General features: G+C 27.1%; 3 protein-coding genes across 10 annotated transcripts; 1 reads left to right on the forward strand and 2 right to left on the reverse strand.

Moving 5' to 3' along the window:
* Window positions 1–360: 360 nt before the first annotated feature.
* LOC124954196 (tuberin) lies at window positions 361–8,810 on the reverse strand. 6 transcript variants are annotated; one of them, XM_047506745.1, is made up of 29 exons: window positions 8,619–8,805; window positions 8,202–8,338; window positions 7,909–8,102; window positions 7,605–7,808; window positions 7,349–7,523; window positions 7,052–7,252; window positions 6,842–6,983; window positions 6,609–6,757; window positions 6,361–6,533; window positions 6,132–6,300; window positions 5,793–6,014; window positions 5,456–5,717; window positions 5,267–5,385; window positions 5,029–5,193; window positions 4,768–4,933; window positions 4,490–4,686; window positions 4,295–4,411; window positions 4,048–4,229; window positions 3,727–3,940; window positions 3,094–3,528; window positions 2,845–3,019; window positions 2,568–2,766; window positions 2,322–2,502; window positions 2,052–2,234; window positions 1,812–1,987; window positions 1,385–1,733; window positions 1,167–1,307; window positions 704–874; window positions 361–635 (listed from the first exon to the last, which is right to left on the reverse strand). In XM_047506745.1, the coding sequence occupies exons 1-29, from the start codon at window positions 8,686–8,688 to the stop codon at window positions 426–428; spliced, it is 5,478 nt and encodes a 1,825-aa protein (XP_047362701.1). In that variant the 5' UTR covers window positions 8,689–8,805; the 3' UTR covers window positions 361–425. The 6 variants fall into 6 exon arrangements, 4 of the variants coding, with proteins under 4 accessions (XP_047362701.1, XP_047362700.1, XP_047362702.1 ...); XM_047506744.1 differs by having other exon boundaries at window positions 2,568–2,769; XR_007102474.1 differs by having other exon boundaries at window positions 494–635; window positions 704–834; window positions 2,568–2,769; window positions 8,619–8,806.
* A 782-nt stretch (window positions 8,811–9,592) lies between these two features.
* LOC124954198 (exocyst complex component 5) lies at window positions 9,593–12,993 on the forward strand. 2 transcript variants are annotated; one of them, XM_047506750.1, is made up of 7 exons: window positions 9,593–9,645; window positions 9,732–10,175; window positions 10,246–10,823; window positions 10,886–11,374; window positions 11,473–11,980; window positions 12,070–12,211; window positions 12,291–12,993. In XM_047506750.1, exons 1-6 carry the CDS (start codon window positions 9,613–9,615, stop codon window positions 12,166–12,168), a joined length of 2,151 nt encoding a protein of 716 aa, XP_047362706.1. In that variant the 5' UTR covers window positions 9,593–9,612; the 3' UTR covers window positions 12,169–12,211; window positions 12,291–12,993. The 2 variants fall into 2 exon arrangements, with proteins under 2 accessions (XP_047362706.1, XP_047362705.1); XM_047506749.1 differs by having other exon boundaries at window positions 12,070–12,993.
* On the reverse strand, window positions 11,494–16,635 carry LOC124954199 (protein arginine N-methyltransferase 1). 2 transcript variants are annotated; one of them, XM_047506751.1, is made up of 3 exons: window positions 16,320–16,635; window positions 15,986–16,125; window positions 11,494–14,949 (listed from the first exon to the last, which is right to left on the reverse strand). In XM_047506751.1, the coding sequence occupies exons 2-3, from the start codon at window positions 16,049–16,051 to the stop codon at window positions 13,867–13,869; spliced, it is 1,149 nt and encodes a 382-aa protein (XP_047362707.1). In that variant the 5' UTR covers window positions 16,052–16,125; window positions 16,320–16,635; the 3' UTR covers window positions 11,494–13,866. The 2 variants fall into 2 exon arrangements, with proteins under 2 accessions (XP_047362707.1, XP_047362708.1); XM_047506752.1 differs by lacking the exon at window positions 16,320–16,635 and adding an exon at window positions 16,250–16,266.
* Between the last annotated feature and the right edge of the window lie 73 nt (window positions 16,636–16,708).

Genomic DNA, 16,708 nt, shown 5'->3' on the forward strand with positions numbered 1-16,708 from the left:
ACGTGGTTGTAATTATTGTTTAGTCTAATGTTTATACTTGAATTATTGTTAATTTATCTTGAAAGAAAGAAATATATACAACTCAAATTGTATATTATATGTATATGAATGTTATACGAATTTTTTAAGATATTTACTAATATATATGCATATTTTAATAATATGTTGGGATTTTTATAATTGTTATAATTACTGTAATTACTGTATTAGAAATATAGTTTTTTAAATATACATATGTTTAAGATAATAAATAATTAATCTTCCTTTATATTTCAAGAAAGTATTTAAATGAAATTCGATTATAACTTATTTGTTTAATTTTATGAATATAAAGAATTAAGATGATTACAAGAAAACAACTATGATAAATATTAGATATATATTTAATGACTTAATTTTTTTATAACATAATTTTTTTAATAAATTTATGTAGTATATTCAGTAAAGTCATCCATATAAACTCGTTTATTAGATCTTGGTGACAAATCATCTGAATTACCATCAGCATTATTACTTACGGATTCTTGTAGTACTCTGTTTCGTAGTCTTTTAATATGCCTCAAACGTTCCAACCAGTTGGAAGCATATGGATTATGACTGTTTTGTTTTAAGGAAGAAGATACCATCGAAGCTAGCTGAATGTAAAAACAAAAAAAATAAAGATAGTAAAATTAATTGTTGTTATTCATTATGTAGAACTTACATTTGCATGTAAAGCAAGTTGACGTGCAAGTATAGCTAGGTTTTCATCAGAGATAATTTTTGGTTCACTATGACCAATATGTTCTGCAAGTTCTTCTCTTGCTTGTACTGTTACTTGATTAGTGCCATGATCTAAAGGTTGGATCACAACACAAGCATAATTAAATTGTCCCTAAAATAAAAATTTAACGTAAACAAATTTCATTAATTAACTTTTCATTATATATTATTAAACATTATTATATACTACTAAATATCATTATATAGATTAATTATGTAAAATAAGTTTATTAAATTATTACAGAGTATTTCAACAAATATTAAAATTAATAGATATCTAAATGTTTACTTTACACACACACATGCATATGCATGAACGTGTATCTCAAAAATTTACTTTACTAATTATTCAGATATTAGTTTTTAATAGATTAATTGAGAACATATATTAATTAATATCTAACCTTAACAGTCTGAATATTATACGACTCTCCGGATTCATTATAAACAACAGTTACATAATTATTTCCAATGTGTTGTTTCTTTGAAGTGCATTTTGGATCACTTTGTTTTATTGGCATCAATGTAGCTACATGAAATGCAACCTAAAACAAAATAAGATTTTTTTTTATTTTATAATAAACAAATATTATAATTTATTATTTTAAACTGAAGTACAAACTTGTGTAACATCATCTTGCCATATATATGCAAAATTTCCATTTTCACCATTGCGATCTAATCCTCCTAAAAATACACTTTCATCTACATCTTTTAGTCGTATCAAAGTTCCTAAATCTTTTAAAAATTTCATGTATCGATCAGAACCATGCTGATTTGCTAAAATCTCAACCTCATTTGAAGCTTGTCCTGGACCAACATATAATACTCCAATTTTATGTGTTTCATATGGTTGTATTCTATCCAAATTTGTTACTGCTCTTTGTATAGCAGTTGTTTGAGGGACTAATAAAGGCTTTTCTGTTGTAGTACCAAAATGTGCAGTGTGATATAATTGTAAAAATACAAAACTGTAAAACGTATATTTTATACATTAATTTAGTCATAGATTTATAGATCCATTAATTTATCCGAATTATATATATTACCTAGGATTAATACCGGTTCGAGGGGATTCCTTAATACGTGGTGAATTACCTCGACGAGCAGTATTCCATTCATTACGGGACTTCGTAACTGGACTCATTACAGATATAGTATGTCCTCTATCACGAAAAGGTATTGGTAAAGGTGGTAATGCAGAGGGATCCGGCCTTTCATCTTTCTAATAAAGTGAGACAAAGCAAATAATAAATTATAGTTCATATAATGCATTACAATTAATATACCTTATCGATAAGTAGATTTCTACCAATAGGAGGTTTATTTTCAATAGCTATTGGCATCTGTTTCTGATTAGTATCATAATTGACCAAACGAGAATAAACTTGTGTAGGCGATTGCGGAGGTTTTGTTCCTGTCGACTGGATTTGCGATGTGCGAACTTGTGTTGTCAAAAAATTTCCAGGTGCCTAAATTATTTTAGAAATGTATATTACAAAATCATTACATGATATAACAACATTAATAAACCTAACTTGTCATTTTGTGTCTTATACCTGTGCAGTTGTAGGAGATGGTGGTACAGTATTACTGGTAGTTGTCATTTGCGTGGCTTGTATTGCTCCCGGATACGAACGCTGTGATCGTAAAGTATTTGGATGATCTGTAGTATTCTCTGATGATGGAGGTGTAGTGCCCAAGCTAAACATTTCTTCTGGTATTGCTTCACAACTTACTCTAAAATTAAATAACATATCTGTAATACAAACTTTTAACAAAAAATAAATGAAATATAAAGTTACCTCATGTCTTTTGAAAAAGTAGTTTTTACATGTTTTTTCAATTCTGCATCTAATTTAATATCTATATCCATAGTAGACAGATCTTTATCAAATTGTTGTAAATTAATCTTTTCTTTATTTAAAAATGGATTTTTCCAGTTAGCACTCATTTCAGGACTTGAGTTAGATCTACGTACTGGATTTCGAGCCCGTCTGATATCTACTATAATATTTATATTTAAATTATAATTTTGAATATATATATTACTATACCATATCATTAATTTGTGGAACATACCATCTTCTCCTTCCTCTAAACTTTCAAAACTGTCTTGTGAACTTTGACGCGAAGGACTCGGACGAGCAGGTGAACTGGGTATTGCAATTGGCCCTGAAGATACAGACGAAGAAGTCATTGATTTCATTATACTACTTTGTTCACTTTGTGGAAAATCATTTTTATCTAGTCCATCCTAAAATAACATTTAACTTTTGTTATAATTTAATTGTTTTTTATTAGCTCCACAATTAATGATCTTTTAAATACCTCTGCTTCATCTCCTGAGTAATCTACAGTAGATTCTTGTTGCTTGCTTGATACATCATTTGGAAGCGGCATATAAAGAGCCATAATGTCGTGTACAGGAAAATCCATTGGAGTTTCAAATTGCATAGAATTTTGAATTCTCATAATCCAGGACATATCACCTGTAGGTCTACGCACATATATTTCAGCCCAACCTTGACACCAGCAAGCGCAAAGTACATGTTCTTCATCTTTTTTAATTTCAAGTATTTGTTCTAATTTTGATTGCTTTTTATGATCTTTTTTATTCTTTTCTATGAGAATTTCTCGTTTTGTATTATCAATATCATCTATTGATTTTTTAGATTCTTCAATTGGACAATTCGCAGTAGCATTTGCATTAGAACTTCCATGTCCACCGGAAGATTGTCTAGACAATTTTTCTTCTTTCCCAGTCTAAAAAAAATTGCTTAATAGCTTAATATTGCATCTTTAAAAATCATACATGCACATACACGCAGTTCTATTTAAAATAAAAAATTTATTCTTAGTAATTATAAAAGAAGTCAATTCAATTTTGGAAATTCACATAAATAACTATATAAATTTTTTTGTATTTACAACATCTGAAATATAAATGATTGTTTAATATACCTCCAAACTAGATAATCTGCGTAAATTTGTTTGGGAAGACTTTATATGTTCAGGTGATTGAGGCCTGGATTTACATGCTACCCAACAATTGTCACATAAACCACCACGCATTGCTTTATTACTGCAGCCACTTGTTGTAACAGTAATAAGTCTATTACCAAGAAGCCACGTCATAGATTGACCTTCTTTAAGAAGAAAATCTGCTGCTGGTAACCTGAAATATAAAAAAAATATATATATTTATATAAGATCATCAATTTTCACAAGAAAATATTTTAATATTTAAATGTCATTAAGAAAATCACAAAACAGAATGGTTACCTCTTTGGACGAGCAGAATAAGTTGAGAAAGTATATCGAGCCATAAGATCGATACAAGTTTCTGTAAGTTCAATGTGAAAATTCATTAATGCCTCATCAATTGGTGGTTTCAAATCTAAGGCTCTACTTTCTCCTATCATACGGTTGGTCATTATTGGTCTTTCTCTTCTACCTCTACTGCCCTATATAATAATATCATTATATGATATAAAGTTAATAGAAACGATAAATTATTATATATTTATACCTGCTCTGTTAGACTAGAACTACGCTTTCTATTTGAAGAATCTTCATTAATTGAACTAAAATCAGATTTCATCAAATGTCCTTCTTCAAAAGGAACTATCACATTTGCGCGAAGACCCTATTTTAAAAAACATAATTATATTAATATTGTCATTATAATGTAAAACTTTAAAATACGTTAATGAATATTACGCACTGTAGTAATAAATTTAACATAATCTCTTCTAAATGGCAGTCTACATTTTAAAAACCATACAGCTATTACATGATGAGCCAATGACACTGTATAATGATTATACTTAAATGGATTAGTGTATGGCAATAGTATAGCAAATACAGACATATGCTGATCTCCAATAAAACTGGCAAAAACCTTTGGTAGTCTAGTAAGAGCTAAAACAATATTTTAAGTTATATTATTTCAATACAACCTAACAACAATTAAAGATTTAATTTTATGAATTATATACTCACTAGACAAAAATTCCAATATAGGAATAGCAATATGGACTGTAGCTGAGATTTTTGTTAAGATTGAAAGTACTTCAGTTAAAAGCTTATTCATAGCACCACGCATTTCTAAAGTACAAGTTGTGAGGCTAGTAACACACTGACTAGCACATTTTGCTGTTAAACCAATCTGTTTTCCAAATCAATCAAACATTTATATGTTAATATATTGGGGTACAACACAGACACATAATGCAATATTATATATTTATTTCTGTATAATACCTCCAAACATTTTATTAGTCTTTGTTGTAAATTAGGTTCTAAGTGAGCATGATATGAAGCCAAAGATGCTAATACTGGAAAGACATAAACTCGAAATTCAGAAAGAGTAAACTTAAGTGGTACATTATATAAAGATTCTGGTAGTCTTAAATTTTTATCACTAACCTGTAAAATATTTCAAATTAATTATTGTTAATAAATGTAATTAAAGAAAAGAAATTATGAGCAAAAAATTTACCATGGAACACAATGCTGTAGCAAAGAAATCAATATCACTATTATGCCAAGATAATATCAAAGCTCTATTTTGCATAACTTGTGGTAATTCTTTTAATACAAGTTGTAAAACTTTCCAATCTATAATATATAATGCGATCAATGAATAAGTTTAGATTTTTTGATCGTGCAAATTAATCGAAATTCTAACCTTTTTCTTGTTTTATACAAGAAATAACAGCTTTACAAGCATATGTTAAAGATATGTGAGTAATCTGACAAGAAATATGCTGTAATAGTGCAGGGCTAGCAGGTGGAGGACTGCTACTACCACCAGCATTACTCATTCTTTCAGATGGAGAATGTTCCAATACTAAATAAGGACTGTAACGTATTATTGTTGTATTTGATGGATCCAGGATACCAAGATGATACAAACTGTTTGCTCTGATTTTTAAAAAGCAGTCAAAAATCTAAATTAAATAAAATATACTGTTATTTTATAAGATATAAAATTGAAGGAAATATTTACTTTGTGTCTCACATACCAAATATCTAATTGTAGATATATTATGGAAGACAGAAGGATCTTTATAATGCTGCTCAAGATGATTTACTAAAATTTTGTAAGCACAAATAGCATGACTTGATGGCAAATGATACATCTTGAAAGAAAGTATTTTTATTATACCAACAACAGCTGTTTTTACATCCTTTATATCAGCATCAATCGATATTGATGTATCTGATGTAAACGGTTTATTAATTATCTAAAAATTAAAACATTCAAATGCTTGGTTACTCCTGAATCACTCTATTTATATTACATAATTGTACTAAAGAAAACAAAAGTAAATACAATAGTTATTGTATAAAAATTTAATTACCTTCTCTAATATATCTAAAAACTCCAAACATCTTTTTGTTTCACATTCTACGCAAAGGTCCACAAGAAGATATGCAGCAACATTACGGATTGTGATATCTGGATCCATATCCACATGTTGCAAATATGGCACAACTATGCGTTCTATTAACTCATCTTCATATTGTGACCTAAAAATACAAAATACATTGCTCTATTCAATATTTCATAAATATAAAAATTAATAATACCTATTAACTTGAATGACATTTCCTAATACATCAAGAGCTTTTACTCTTATATTAGTACGTGTATCAGTTTTATAATAAAGTTCCATTAATGATAATAGTCGAGATTGCCAATGATGATGCATAGGATTTATTCTAGAAGCTCTATATTCGATTAATTTTAAAACTGATGATTCCTAAAAAATATAATTAAAAATAAGTATATAATTTGAACTTTACCTTGAAATATTATCTCACATGTGTATACTTACAGAGCGTACATTACTACAACGTTCTACAAGATTATAAAATCTTTGTACATAACCATTGTAATGATTAATATCAAGTAGATTTTCAATGTTATTTATTGTTTCATGCAAGCTTATTGATACTTGTTTTGTGGCTGGTTGATTACTAGTTTCTAAACAAATAATATATCAAGTTCTAATTTGTCCTTTTTTGTAAATAAAAAATTATAAACTTTCACGCATGATATATAAATTACCAGTATGTACTATTATTTCTTCTATGATATCAAGAATAATACTCCATGTAGGTTCATGAAGTTCAGCACCACACTTATTCACTAATCTTTGAATTGATAATGTAACTTCATACATAACAATTGGATGATTGCATTGTAGAGCCTTGAAAAGATAGTTATACTTTTTAACTATACAGTAACAATTCTTAAAATTATCTACGACATATTTACCTGATGAAATGAAGGCAGAACTGATGTTGGTGTACAAACTAATTTAGGAATTCGATGTGTACCCCATAGTCCCATATTAACATAAAAAACAGCACCTCTAAGGAGCCGTACATCACGTTGATAATTTGTATCTTGCAACAAACGACACATTGTATATAATGCAGAATGTCCCATATGAGTACCCAACAAATTTCTCATTATCTGCATTAAATATATATATTGGTAAATAATATATAATTCTTGTATACATAATAGTTTTAAAGAAAGAAATAAAAATAAATTTATTATACTACATACTTTCCAGCTTATCTGACAATATGTTTCAACATTAACACTTCTACATAATGCTATAATAAACATCTGTAATGAATCTGATTGTAAATTATTGTAGCATACAATTGCATCGAGAACCTCTAAGCATCCTGAGACTACATCCGTGTTATTACTATAATAACAAAGATGACAAATACACCTGAAATGTACAAATTAAAGAAATTTTCTATAAAATATTAGAGAAAATAAATTCTACTAATGAAAATATTATCATATTTACTGAATAAGACCCGAAATAATATGTTCATCGATGTAAGCAGAATTAAACTTTATAATGTTAACTAAGAGTGATAGAAATTCAGCACCCCGTTTACCATCATCATTAGTTACTGTTGGGAGCCATTCTAATACAAATGGGCCCATTCTTTCCTCCAAATGTAAAATATCCTTTCCATTTTCTGTTAAACTTTGGAGCAATTCTAACCTAATATACATTTATTTAAATAATTTATTTATATATAATTCTAGTTTTGTTATAATAAATAAATAAAAAAAAAAATTAAATCCAAAATCAATTATATTACCTAGGACCAATGTCTTCAGGAATATTATGATCTTTTACTACCATAAAAAATTTTACTCGCATTAAAGAAGATAATTTGGAATATTGCCCTTGCACAAGACATTTTAAGAAATTTAATGTTACATGTCTATGTTCACGTGGTATATCCTTTCCCAATAAATCTTGAACTAAATTCCATAAACGTTCAGCTGCTCTCTAATAGAAAATAATAACATATATATGTAACAAATTTTTACTATTTAAATATTTAAATTACTTGACAAATAACAATAATATATATATATATATATATACATCTTCCCATTGTTGATTAAGTACTGCATCACACAAATCTTTAATAACTTTTGTACGATGATGTACTGGACTATCAGGACTAATATCTTTTTCAATGTCATGTGACAATGTAAAATCTTCACGACTTTTATAATTTCCTAAAAAATAATATGGTAAAAAAGCATATATTATTAATGTACATTAATTGAAATATTTATAATAGTTACAAGTACTTTCACAAAAAATTATAATGTGTAATTAAACGTCTGTATTATTAAAAACAGTCTATATATATTTTAACAATTTATAAATTATGAGATTAAATTTCGTAATAAAGTAACAAGTATATTCAAAATATTGATTTATTTTAATAGATAAATGAATTTAGAAAACTTGTTAAGAATTAAAAATTTTAAATAATATTCGATTTTAATTTACCTTTATTAATACGAAAGAATTGCTTCAATTTATCGTGTAAAGTTTTATTATCTTTATCCTTTGAACTCATTTTCGATATTTTAGATTTTTAACTAAAACATACAAAATAAAACAAGTTTCAAAAGATTTCCATTGTAGTATATCATATAACATTGGATATGTCAAAAACAAATCTGAGTCAAGGAATATGAATCTTATAGATTCTACAATTCATATGAAATTTTTCGTTAAAAAATTTTGATGGTAATAGAGATTTACTTTATCACAATTTATAGAGATCTATAATATCAACTTTGCCTTTTATTGTACGATGTTTTCACAATAAATATTTGTAGGATGGAAAATATTCACATTACTAATAATTTACTATTCTTTTTTTTTTCCAATTTTTTTCTTATAAAATTATATAAAGAGTAATAAATAAGATTTAAATTGTAAGCAATCCAAACATATATATGTAACGCGACCTGACTTTTATAGTGCTTTGCATGTCAGAACTAAAATCGCAGATTATCTGTCATAATAGAGATTTTATGCTCTTGATTAGATATCATTAGATCTTGAAAGTTATGATTTATAATATCATATAATTAATGTAATGTAATATAAATTTTGATAAATTATAATATATTAAAATATTATACATTTATAAAATATTTCGTTAGATGACGTTCAATGTAAATAAAAATCTACGAATAAATAAGAACTTGCGTTAATTGGTCAGAATTCAGGCGGTGATTATAAAGTGTTTATTTGAGCAGCATTGATGTTACTGTTATTATAATAGAATAAATACGTACTAAATCATTATATATTTAGTTTACCATATGTCATTTATTCTATCAGGAGAATAATAAATCGTATATTTTTATATTTTTATTCAAACAGTATAAAATAACTCAATTTTATTTCTAACCTTACTCTCATATAATAGTATTATTATTATATAAAAATACATTATAATTTATTCGTAAATTTAAAGAAATTTTTCAAAATGATGCAACAATATATGAAAGAATTGGAACAAGTAAGTTTGAGATTATATATATATGTGTGTGTATAAATATGTATATATTACAATGTAATATCTTATCATGTTAATAATTTTTCTAGGAGCCTTTTGATCCTGAAGAATTTGTTGAACGTCTAGCTTGGAGAACTGTTAATGATAAAACAAAAGATGGAGGCAAAGCATTTTTTGATCCTGTCATTGTACATGAGACTTTCTTACAAGCTATTAAGGATTTACAAATTTTACAAGAACGTCAGCAGAAAAAGTGTGACAAGCTTGAAGCTGGTTTAAAAGATGAAGAAGCCAGACATGCGCTTGAAATATTAGATTTGCAAGAAAGAAATAAACATTCGATTGACTTATTTCATCAGTTAGACGAAAGAATAAATTCTGTTGCTACCAAAGTTCTTCATTTAGGAGATCAATTAGAAAGTGTTAATATACCAAGAGCTAGAGCAGTTGAAGCTCAAAAACTTATGCGACACTTTTCAGAATTCTTAAGTCCTGGACCTTTAACTGATCCAATTTTTACAGATAAAACTTCAGTAAGAATATTATGCTTAGAAAACAAAAGTGCTTTAGAAAGTAAATTATTAAATTCTTTTTTTATTTTAGTTAGATGAGGCAGCAGATGTAATTCAGAAATTACATCTCATTGCTCAAGAGTTACCTGCAGAAAAATTTGAACATGCAAAGAAAAAGATAAGCGTTAAATATGATGAAATCGAGCGTAATCTGATAGAAGAATTTGTTCAAGCACATAGTAGAGAAGATGCAGTTCGAATGAAAGAATTAGCATCTGTATTATCTCAATTTAAAGGTTATTCACAATGCATTGATGCATTTATAGAACAAAGTCAAATGGGTTCATTTGGTGGAAAAGATGTTTTTCAAGATGTGATACCCATGTGTACAAAATACAATAAATTAATGGAACAAGTATTTTCTAATCCAGAGCAAGTAATGGCAAAATTTGTCTTAAATATTTACCATCTACGACTTCAAAAATATGCTGTTGCTAAGCTGGCTGATAAAACTGATTCTGACAAATATCTTAGAAATTTGCATGATTTATATGGAAGAACAGTGAAATTATCAAATGAATTGAAAATGTTTAATATGGGTACTGATGATAGTTACCTTAAAAAATTAACTAGAAATATATTTCAAAAATATTTAGATACTTACATCACGTAAGTTTATATTTTGGACAATGTTCTGAATTTACAAATAATTAATCCATTTAATGTTTTAGCACTGAGATGAAAGCATTGCGAGAAAAATCAGCAGCTTTATTAATTGAATATTATGAATCCAAAAATCACCAAAAAAAGCAACTACAAACTGGTGGTTTTCAAGAATTACGTCGTGATTTACAAGCTGCACTTGCAGCAAGAACAAACATAAATATTGCTCAAATAGAAGATTATGGTGGAGAAACATTTCTTTCAGAAGAATTAGCTATTGCACTTTTACAAAGAAGTAAAATGGCTTTTCAAAGATGCCAATTATTATCACAGCTAAATGATTTATCTGTAAATGCAGCTCAAATTTTTGAAACATTGTTACAATACTTGATAAATGAACATGTTGATTATGCATTAGAGTTAGGATTACAAAGTGTACCAATACCAGAAAGTAGAACTCAACCAGAAATACATTTTTTCAATGTCATGCATCAATGCAATGCAATAGTTCGTCTTTTGGAAGAACAATTTAATGATAGTGTGCTTCCTCTCATCATGTAAATTTCTCTTTCTCTTTTTCTCTATTAAATTTTAGTAATTATATAATATACAAAAAAAATACTAATTAAATTTTAACTTAATATTATTTTTTCAGGGGTACAGCAAAACATGGAGATTGTATGTTAAAGAAAAAAGTTGTATTAGATCAAATTGATATGAAACTAGATACAGGTTTAGAAAGAAGTATAAGTGCCATTGTTGGCTGGGTTAAGATTTACTTACAAAATGAACAGAAAAAAACTGATTTTAAACCTGATACTGATGTAGATACTTTAAGTACTTCAGCTTGTCTGACAGTAGTGCAATATGTAACAGGAATGATACGTCACATTAGAAATACCCTAGATGGGAAGAATTTAGAAACTGCTTTAACAGAACTTGGAGTTCGATTTCATAAAGTAATTTATGATCATTTACAACAATTTCTATTTAATTCTGCTGGTGCAATGTGTGCAATATGTGATATGAATGAATATAGAAAATGTGTTAAAGAACTTGACGTTGATGTTGTTACATCATCATTTGATACATTGCATGCATTATGCAATTTACTTTTAGTAAAACCAGAAAATTTGAAACAAGTGTGCTCAGGAGATCAATTGGTATATCTCTTTCTTATTTATAACTATATGTAATATTTTAGAAAATACATATCACAGATAATCTATAATCATTTCTATAATCGTTTTAGGCTGTACTTGATCGTTCAGTTTTACTTAACTTCATTCAATTGAGGACAGACTACAAAACTCAGAAATTAGCCAATTGTCTAAAAGGCCTTGCAACGTGATAATATATTTTATCCATACAAATTTTGAATAATGTTGAATACTGTTGAGTATTTTGAATAATATAGTGTAGAATATGTGTAATGTTGATTGTATGCAATTACTATCTTTTTTCCTTTTACAGATATAAAATTAACAATGATTGGCCATAAGATTATCATATAAAATGAAATATGTATGCAAAAAGGAATTGTTATTTGTAAATAGTAACATACATGTGTCTCTTTCTCTTTCTTTAAGTATATACCACATATTGTAAAATAAATTGACCTTTTTGATATTTGAAGTAAAAAGTAAAAAATATTTAAACATATGACATTCTATGTTAAATTGAAATTAGTAAAAGTATATTCCTTTTATAGCAAATATATACTAACAATTTATTAATATATAATAATTGTCATAAAGAAACTTCCTTTCTAGGGCTCATTATTTCTTTCATCTCTTTTAATTATGTACATGACATAACTAAGTATAGGATAAGAACATGCTTCCGCTTCAATTATATTAGAAAAAATTTTCATTTACACCATTGCACATGAAATTTATACATTGATTTAGTTCCAATATCTAACTAAAAGAATGTAAAATATAAAATTATATCATCTTTCATAATAGTGCAGTAAACATTAAAACAAATTTTTAATTGTATTAACACTAAATTGCTTTATATTGAGTAATATTGTAATAAGTAATGTAATATATGACATCTCTATCTCTCTCTTAAAAATTAAGTTGAATCAAGAGATGAATATTAATGTATTAAAAATGATGACACGTGTTTTGTATATTGACGCGTATACTTAATAAATATATTAATTCCACATTATTAGTGTTTACTCATTTTGAGTAACTTATTTACTTAAACGGAAGCATCCAAACAATGGTGATACAAATGGAATAAACAAAAAACAGAAAATTTGATTTAGGGAATTTCATTATTAGTACATAATTCAAAGGCTATACTAGAACGTTAGAATTTTCACGCACAATTATAATTTATTGAATATCACAAAGACGAATTACACTTTGTCTTTATGTGTTTGCTTACTATAAAATATTTAATACAGATTTTTTTTTGTTTTTTATTATGCATGAAAATTCATTTTCTATCTGATTATATGTTTGTATGCTTTTTTCTGATGAATCATTACACATAAATATTATTCATATGAAAGTCATACATACGCATGGCAATCTTGGCAAAAAATAAAAAGAAAAACAGAAGAATATTTTAGTGAAATATTCTTTCTATGTACATTGTATATTGACTTATTGGATGATTGAAATTTTTAAGTATTTTCAGAAACATAAGCATTTGTAACAGTAATATCTAGTAACATATTATTCAGTAAGAGCTCAAAATTTTTAACACATTTTTAAAAAATACTTTTGATAATACGGTACAAGAATATGTATTATGTAAAAAATAATGCTACATATAAATCTATTCATCGTCTTATATCTTATAATATTATAGAGAAATAAAGCATACAAATGTGTAAAAATGACACCATTTTATTAGATTTTATTGGTCGTAAAAAAAGAGTAAAATATATTTTACCGTACTTGTACCGTACTGTTAAATATGGTAGATGATTAGCACAATTCAGTAATAATAAAAGGGTTTTAAGTTCAGATTTCACTAAACAGTCTGAAGAACTATTGTAGTAAAAGAAGGATATAGAAGCTCACGGATATCAGCGCATACGATACGTATTTGTTTCATGAATTTCGCACAAATCTCCTTTGAAGTCCAACTCAATACTGAAATCCAGATCTCTATAATTTCTTGCATTGGGCTTCATGGAAAATACACCATATATTTCTTCTCCTTTCTTCACTGTCATATATTCATCAAAATAGAACACTGTCTGCTTCCAGTGTGTGTACTGCACTTCAGGCGCTGTACTAAAGCCAATCCGTTTGTGGCACTTAGTGAATTCAATATTAAAGAATGTAACTAGTGCTTGAACATAATCATTTCTACGAACTTGAAGAGTAAATGGTGATGAAAATTCTAAATCTGCTTTTGTTACAGTATATAGATCAACTTCTTTGATAAGACATGCATTTGTAACAACTTGTTTTGGATCTACAATATCCACCAGCGGTTCGCTAATGGCTACTTTCCTTATACTACTCATATCAAAGCCGTACACATCATCCCACCAATTTATTTTTTCATCTTTATATTGTCTATCTTCGATGCCACATATAAATAAAGTTGCTTTGTCAGGAAATAACATTCCATCTTCACGAAGCCACTTATCTCTAGCAAAAAGCACCGTATCCAGCATAGATTCATAAAATAAACAATAACCCATCCACTCAGATATAATAATATCAACTTTTTCTATACCATCAGGTAAAGAAACTTCTTCAACTTTGCCTTTCAAAATTGTTATAACATTTGAAAGCTGATTAGCTTCTACTATCTTTTCTGCATATTCAACAATATTGGAACATTCTATTCCAATCACTCTGGCAGCTCCGGCTTTTGCTGCAAACATGGATAATATACCTGTACCACAACCTATATCAAGAACTGTTTTTCCTTTAAAAAGATGTTTATTGTGATACATGGAGTTACGGTATGTCATTGTCCGTACTTCATCCTTTAACATTTCTTCATGAATTCCATAATGAGCATAAGAGTCAAAATAATAATCTCTGGATGTCATATCTTCAACAGATACAGATTCTTTGCATGGTGGTACACTAGCATTTGTAGCTGGTACAGGAGCTGATTCTCCAACATCCATTGATTCCATTTTTGAAGTCTGTAATCATTAATTATGACACATTATAGCATTATAAATTAGATCCTATACACAAATTTTAATAAATATACAAGACATATACATCTATAAAAAATTCCAACACGATCTCATTATAAAATAATTGATAAAATTCTACTATTTCCAAAATATAATAAATTGGTTATTTTATACTTTTTAATCTTTTTTTAAATAAAATAATTGTTTTTACAAACAACAGATAATTTTTATTAGTAATAATAAGAAGTTCATAGATTAATTTGGAAATTAATTGAATAATTCATAGTTCATAGAATAATTAATGAAATTAAATATAAATTGAAAGCATGTGATGTATATTTTTTACAAAGTATATTTTATTCTGCTACAAATATAAATAATTAAATCTTATATAAATATATTGATATATATATATATATATATATATATATATATATATGTGATATATATATGATTTATATACATATTATATATATATATATATACATATATATATATATATATATGTATATAAAATACTTACAGCTATGTAAAATATATAGTATAAATATTATTTAAAATATTATTCATTTATGATGAATAATTATGCAATAAAAAAGATAAAAATTTAAGAAACTACTTTGTACAATCTAAGAAGAAGATGCACGTGCCCGCCAAAATGAATGGCGTCTTTTGGAGACCGAATTATCTATGAATATTGCACATCACATACGCATATAATTCATGTTATTATAAATTGTATAGCAACGCCAGTACAGTAATGAACGTGGTTCGATTCATTTGAAACAATACGAAAATATTATTTATGATATTTTAATATTATCGCCTAGAAACCAATTTTAGAAATAACAATACATTCAATAATGTATTTGCTGTAATTCATTGATGCGAACCACAGTAAAAATAATTAATATATATAACAATAGCATTTCTTACCAGTCGAAGTAATAAATATATTTCTTACTACAATATCTTACGTAACAGATTTCTTTTAAGCATTTTCCTGATTTTATTAAAAAAATTATTCATCTAAGCTTACCTGATTTTCCGTTGTACACATGCCACTCTGGTTAATTTCTACCGGCACTTCATTAGCTGCCGCCATTTTGTTCCGCGTCACAGCAGACGACTAGCTTCAGGAACGTATGCAACCGTGGACATAACGGGTGAATTTAAGTACTATTAATCGAATAAAGACAAATTAGAATCAGAATTTAAAAAACGATGTTATTTGATAACAATGCATATAGCTGAATAATTATTATCAATAAAAGCTTATTAAGTATGAAAAGCGATTCAACACCTTATGAAAATGGAGTGTAGATTATCTTTGTAAAACGCAATATATAATAATAACATAAATAGTAGATTACCATTTAATATTGTAATAACTATTTTTTCGAAATAACACACACTTTACAACTATATTTCTATACATTAATATTCCACATTATTTCAATTTTCAATATGCTCCAAAATTAATGTTAAACTTTTTTTATGCAACTGTTACATTTAACAATAATATATCTTTCAATAATGGATAACGTCAATTCTTTGTTAAATATAATCTTACATTGATTTTTTAATCATTTAATACAAGAAACTATACAAAAGGAACATACAAATAGTAAAAATGATTATCACGAAAAACAGAATGACGGAATGTCCTGGAAGGTACGATTCTCAACAGCAAAGAATCATTTGATACGTCCCTGCCGGATGCGCAGTGCGGTCATCCGGATATTCGTTTTATCTCGTGTTA

This window comes from Vespa velutina, chromosome 14 (assembly GCF_912470025.1).
Source record: "Vespa velutina chromosome 14, iVesVel2.1, whole genome shotgun sequence".
NCBI lineage: Eukaryota > Metazoa > Arthropoda > Insecta > Hymenoptera > Vespidae > Vespa > Vespa velutina.

Coding starts and splice junctions, on each gene's coding strand:
- LOC124954196 (XM_047506744.1), bottom strand. CDS start 8,688: ATGAGTTCAAAGGATAAAGATAATAAAACTTTACACGATAAATTGAAG. Junction 6,534..6,608: donor GTTGTAGTAATGTACGCTCT/GTAAGTATACAC, acceptor TATATTTTTTAG/GAATCATCAGTTTTAAAATT. Junction 5,386..5,455: donor TTGTATAAAACAAGAAAAAG/GTTAGAATTTCG, acceptor TATATATTATAG/ATTGGAAAGTTTTACAACTT.
- LOC124954198 (XM_047506749.1), top strand. CDS start 9,613: ATGATGCAACAATATATGAAAGAATTGGAACAA. Junction 9,646..9,731: donor ATATGAAAGAATTGGAACAA/GTAAGTTTGAGA, acceptor TAATTTTTCTAG/GAGCCTTTTGATCCTGAAGA. Junction 10,176..10,245: donor TTTTTACAGATAAAACTTCA/GTAAGAATATTA, acceptor TTTTTATTTTAG/TTAGATGAGGCAGCAGATGT.
- LOC124954199 (XM_047506751.1), bottom strand. CDS start 16,051: ATGGCGGCAGCTAATGAAGTGCCGGTAGAAATTAACCAGAGTGGCATG. Junction 14,950..15,985: donor TGTGTACAACGGAAAATCAG/GTAAGCTTAGAT, acceptor TAATGATTACAG/ACTTCAAAAATGGAATCAAT.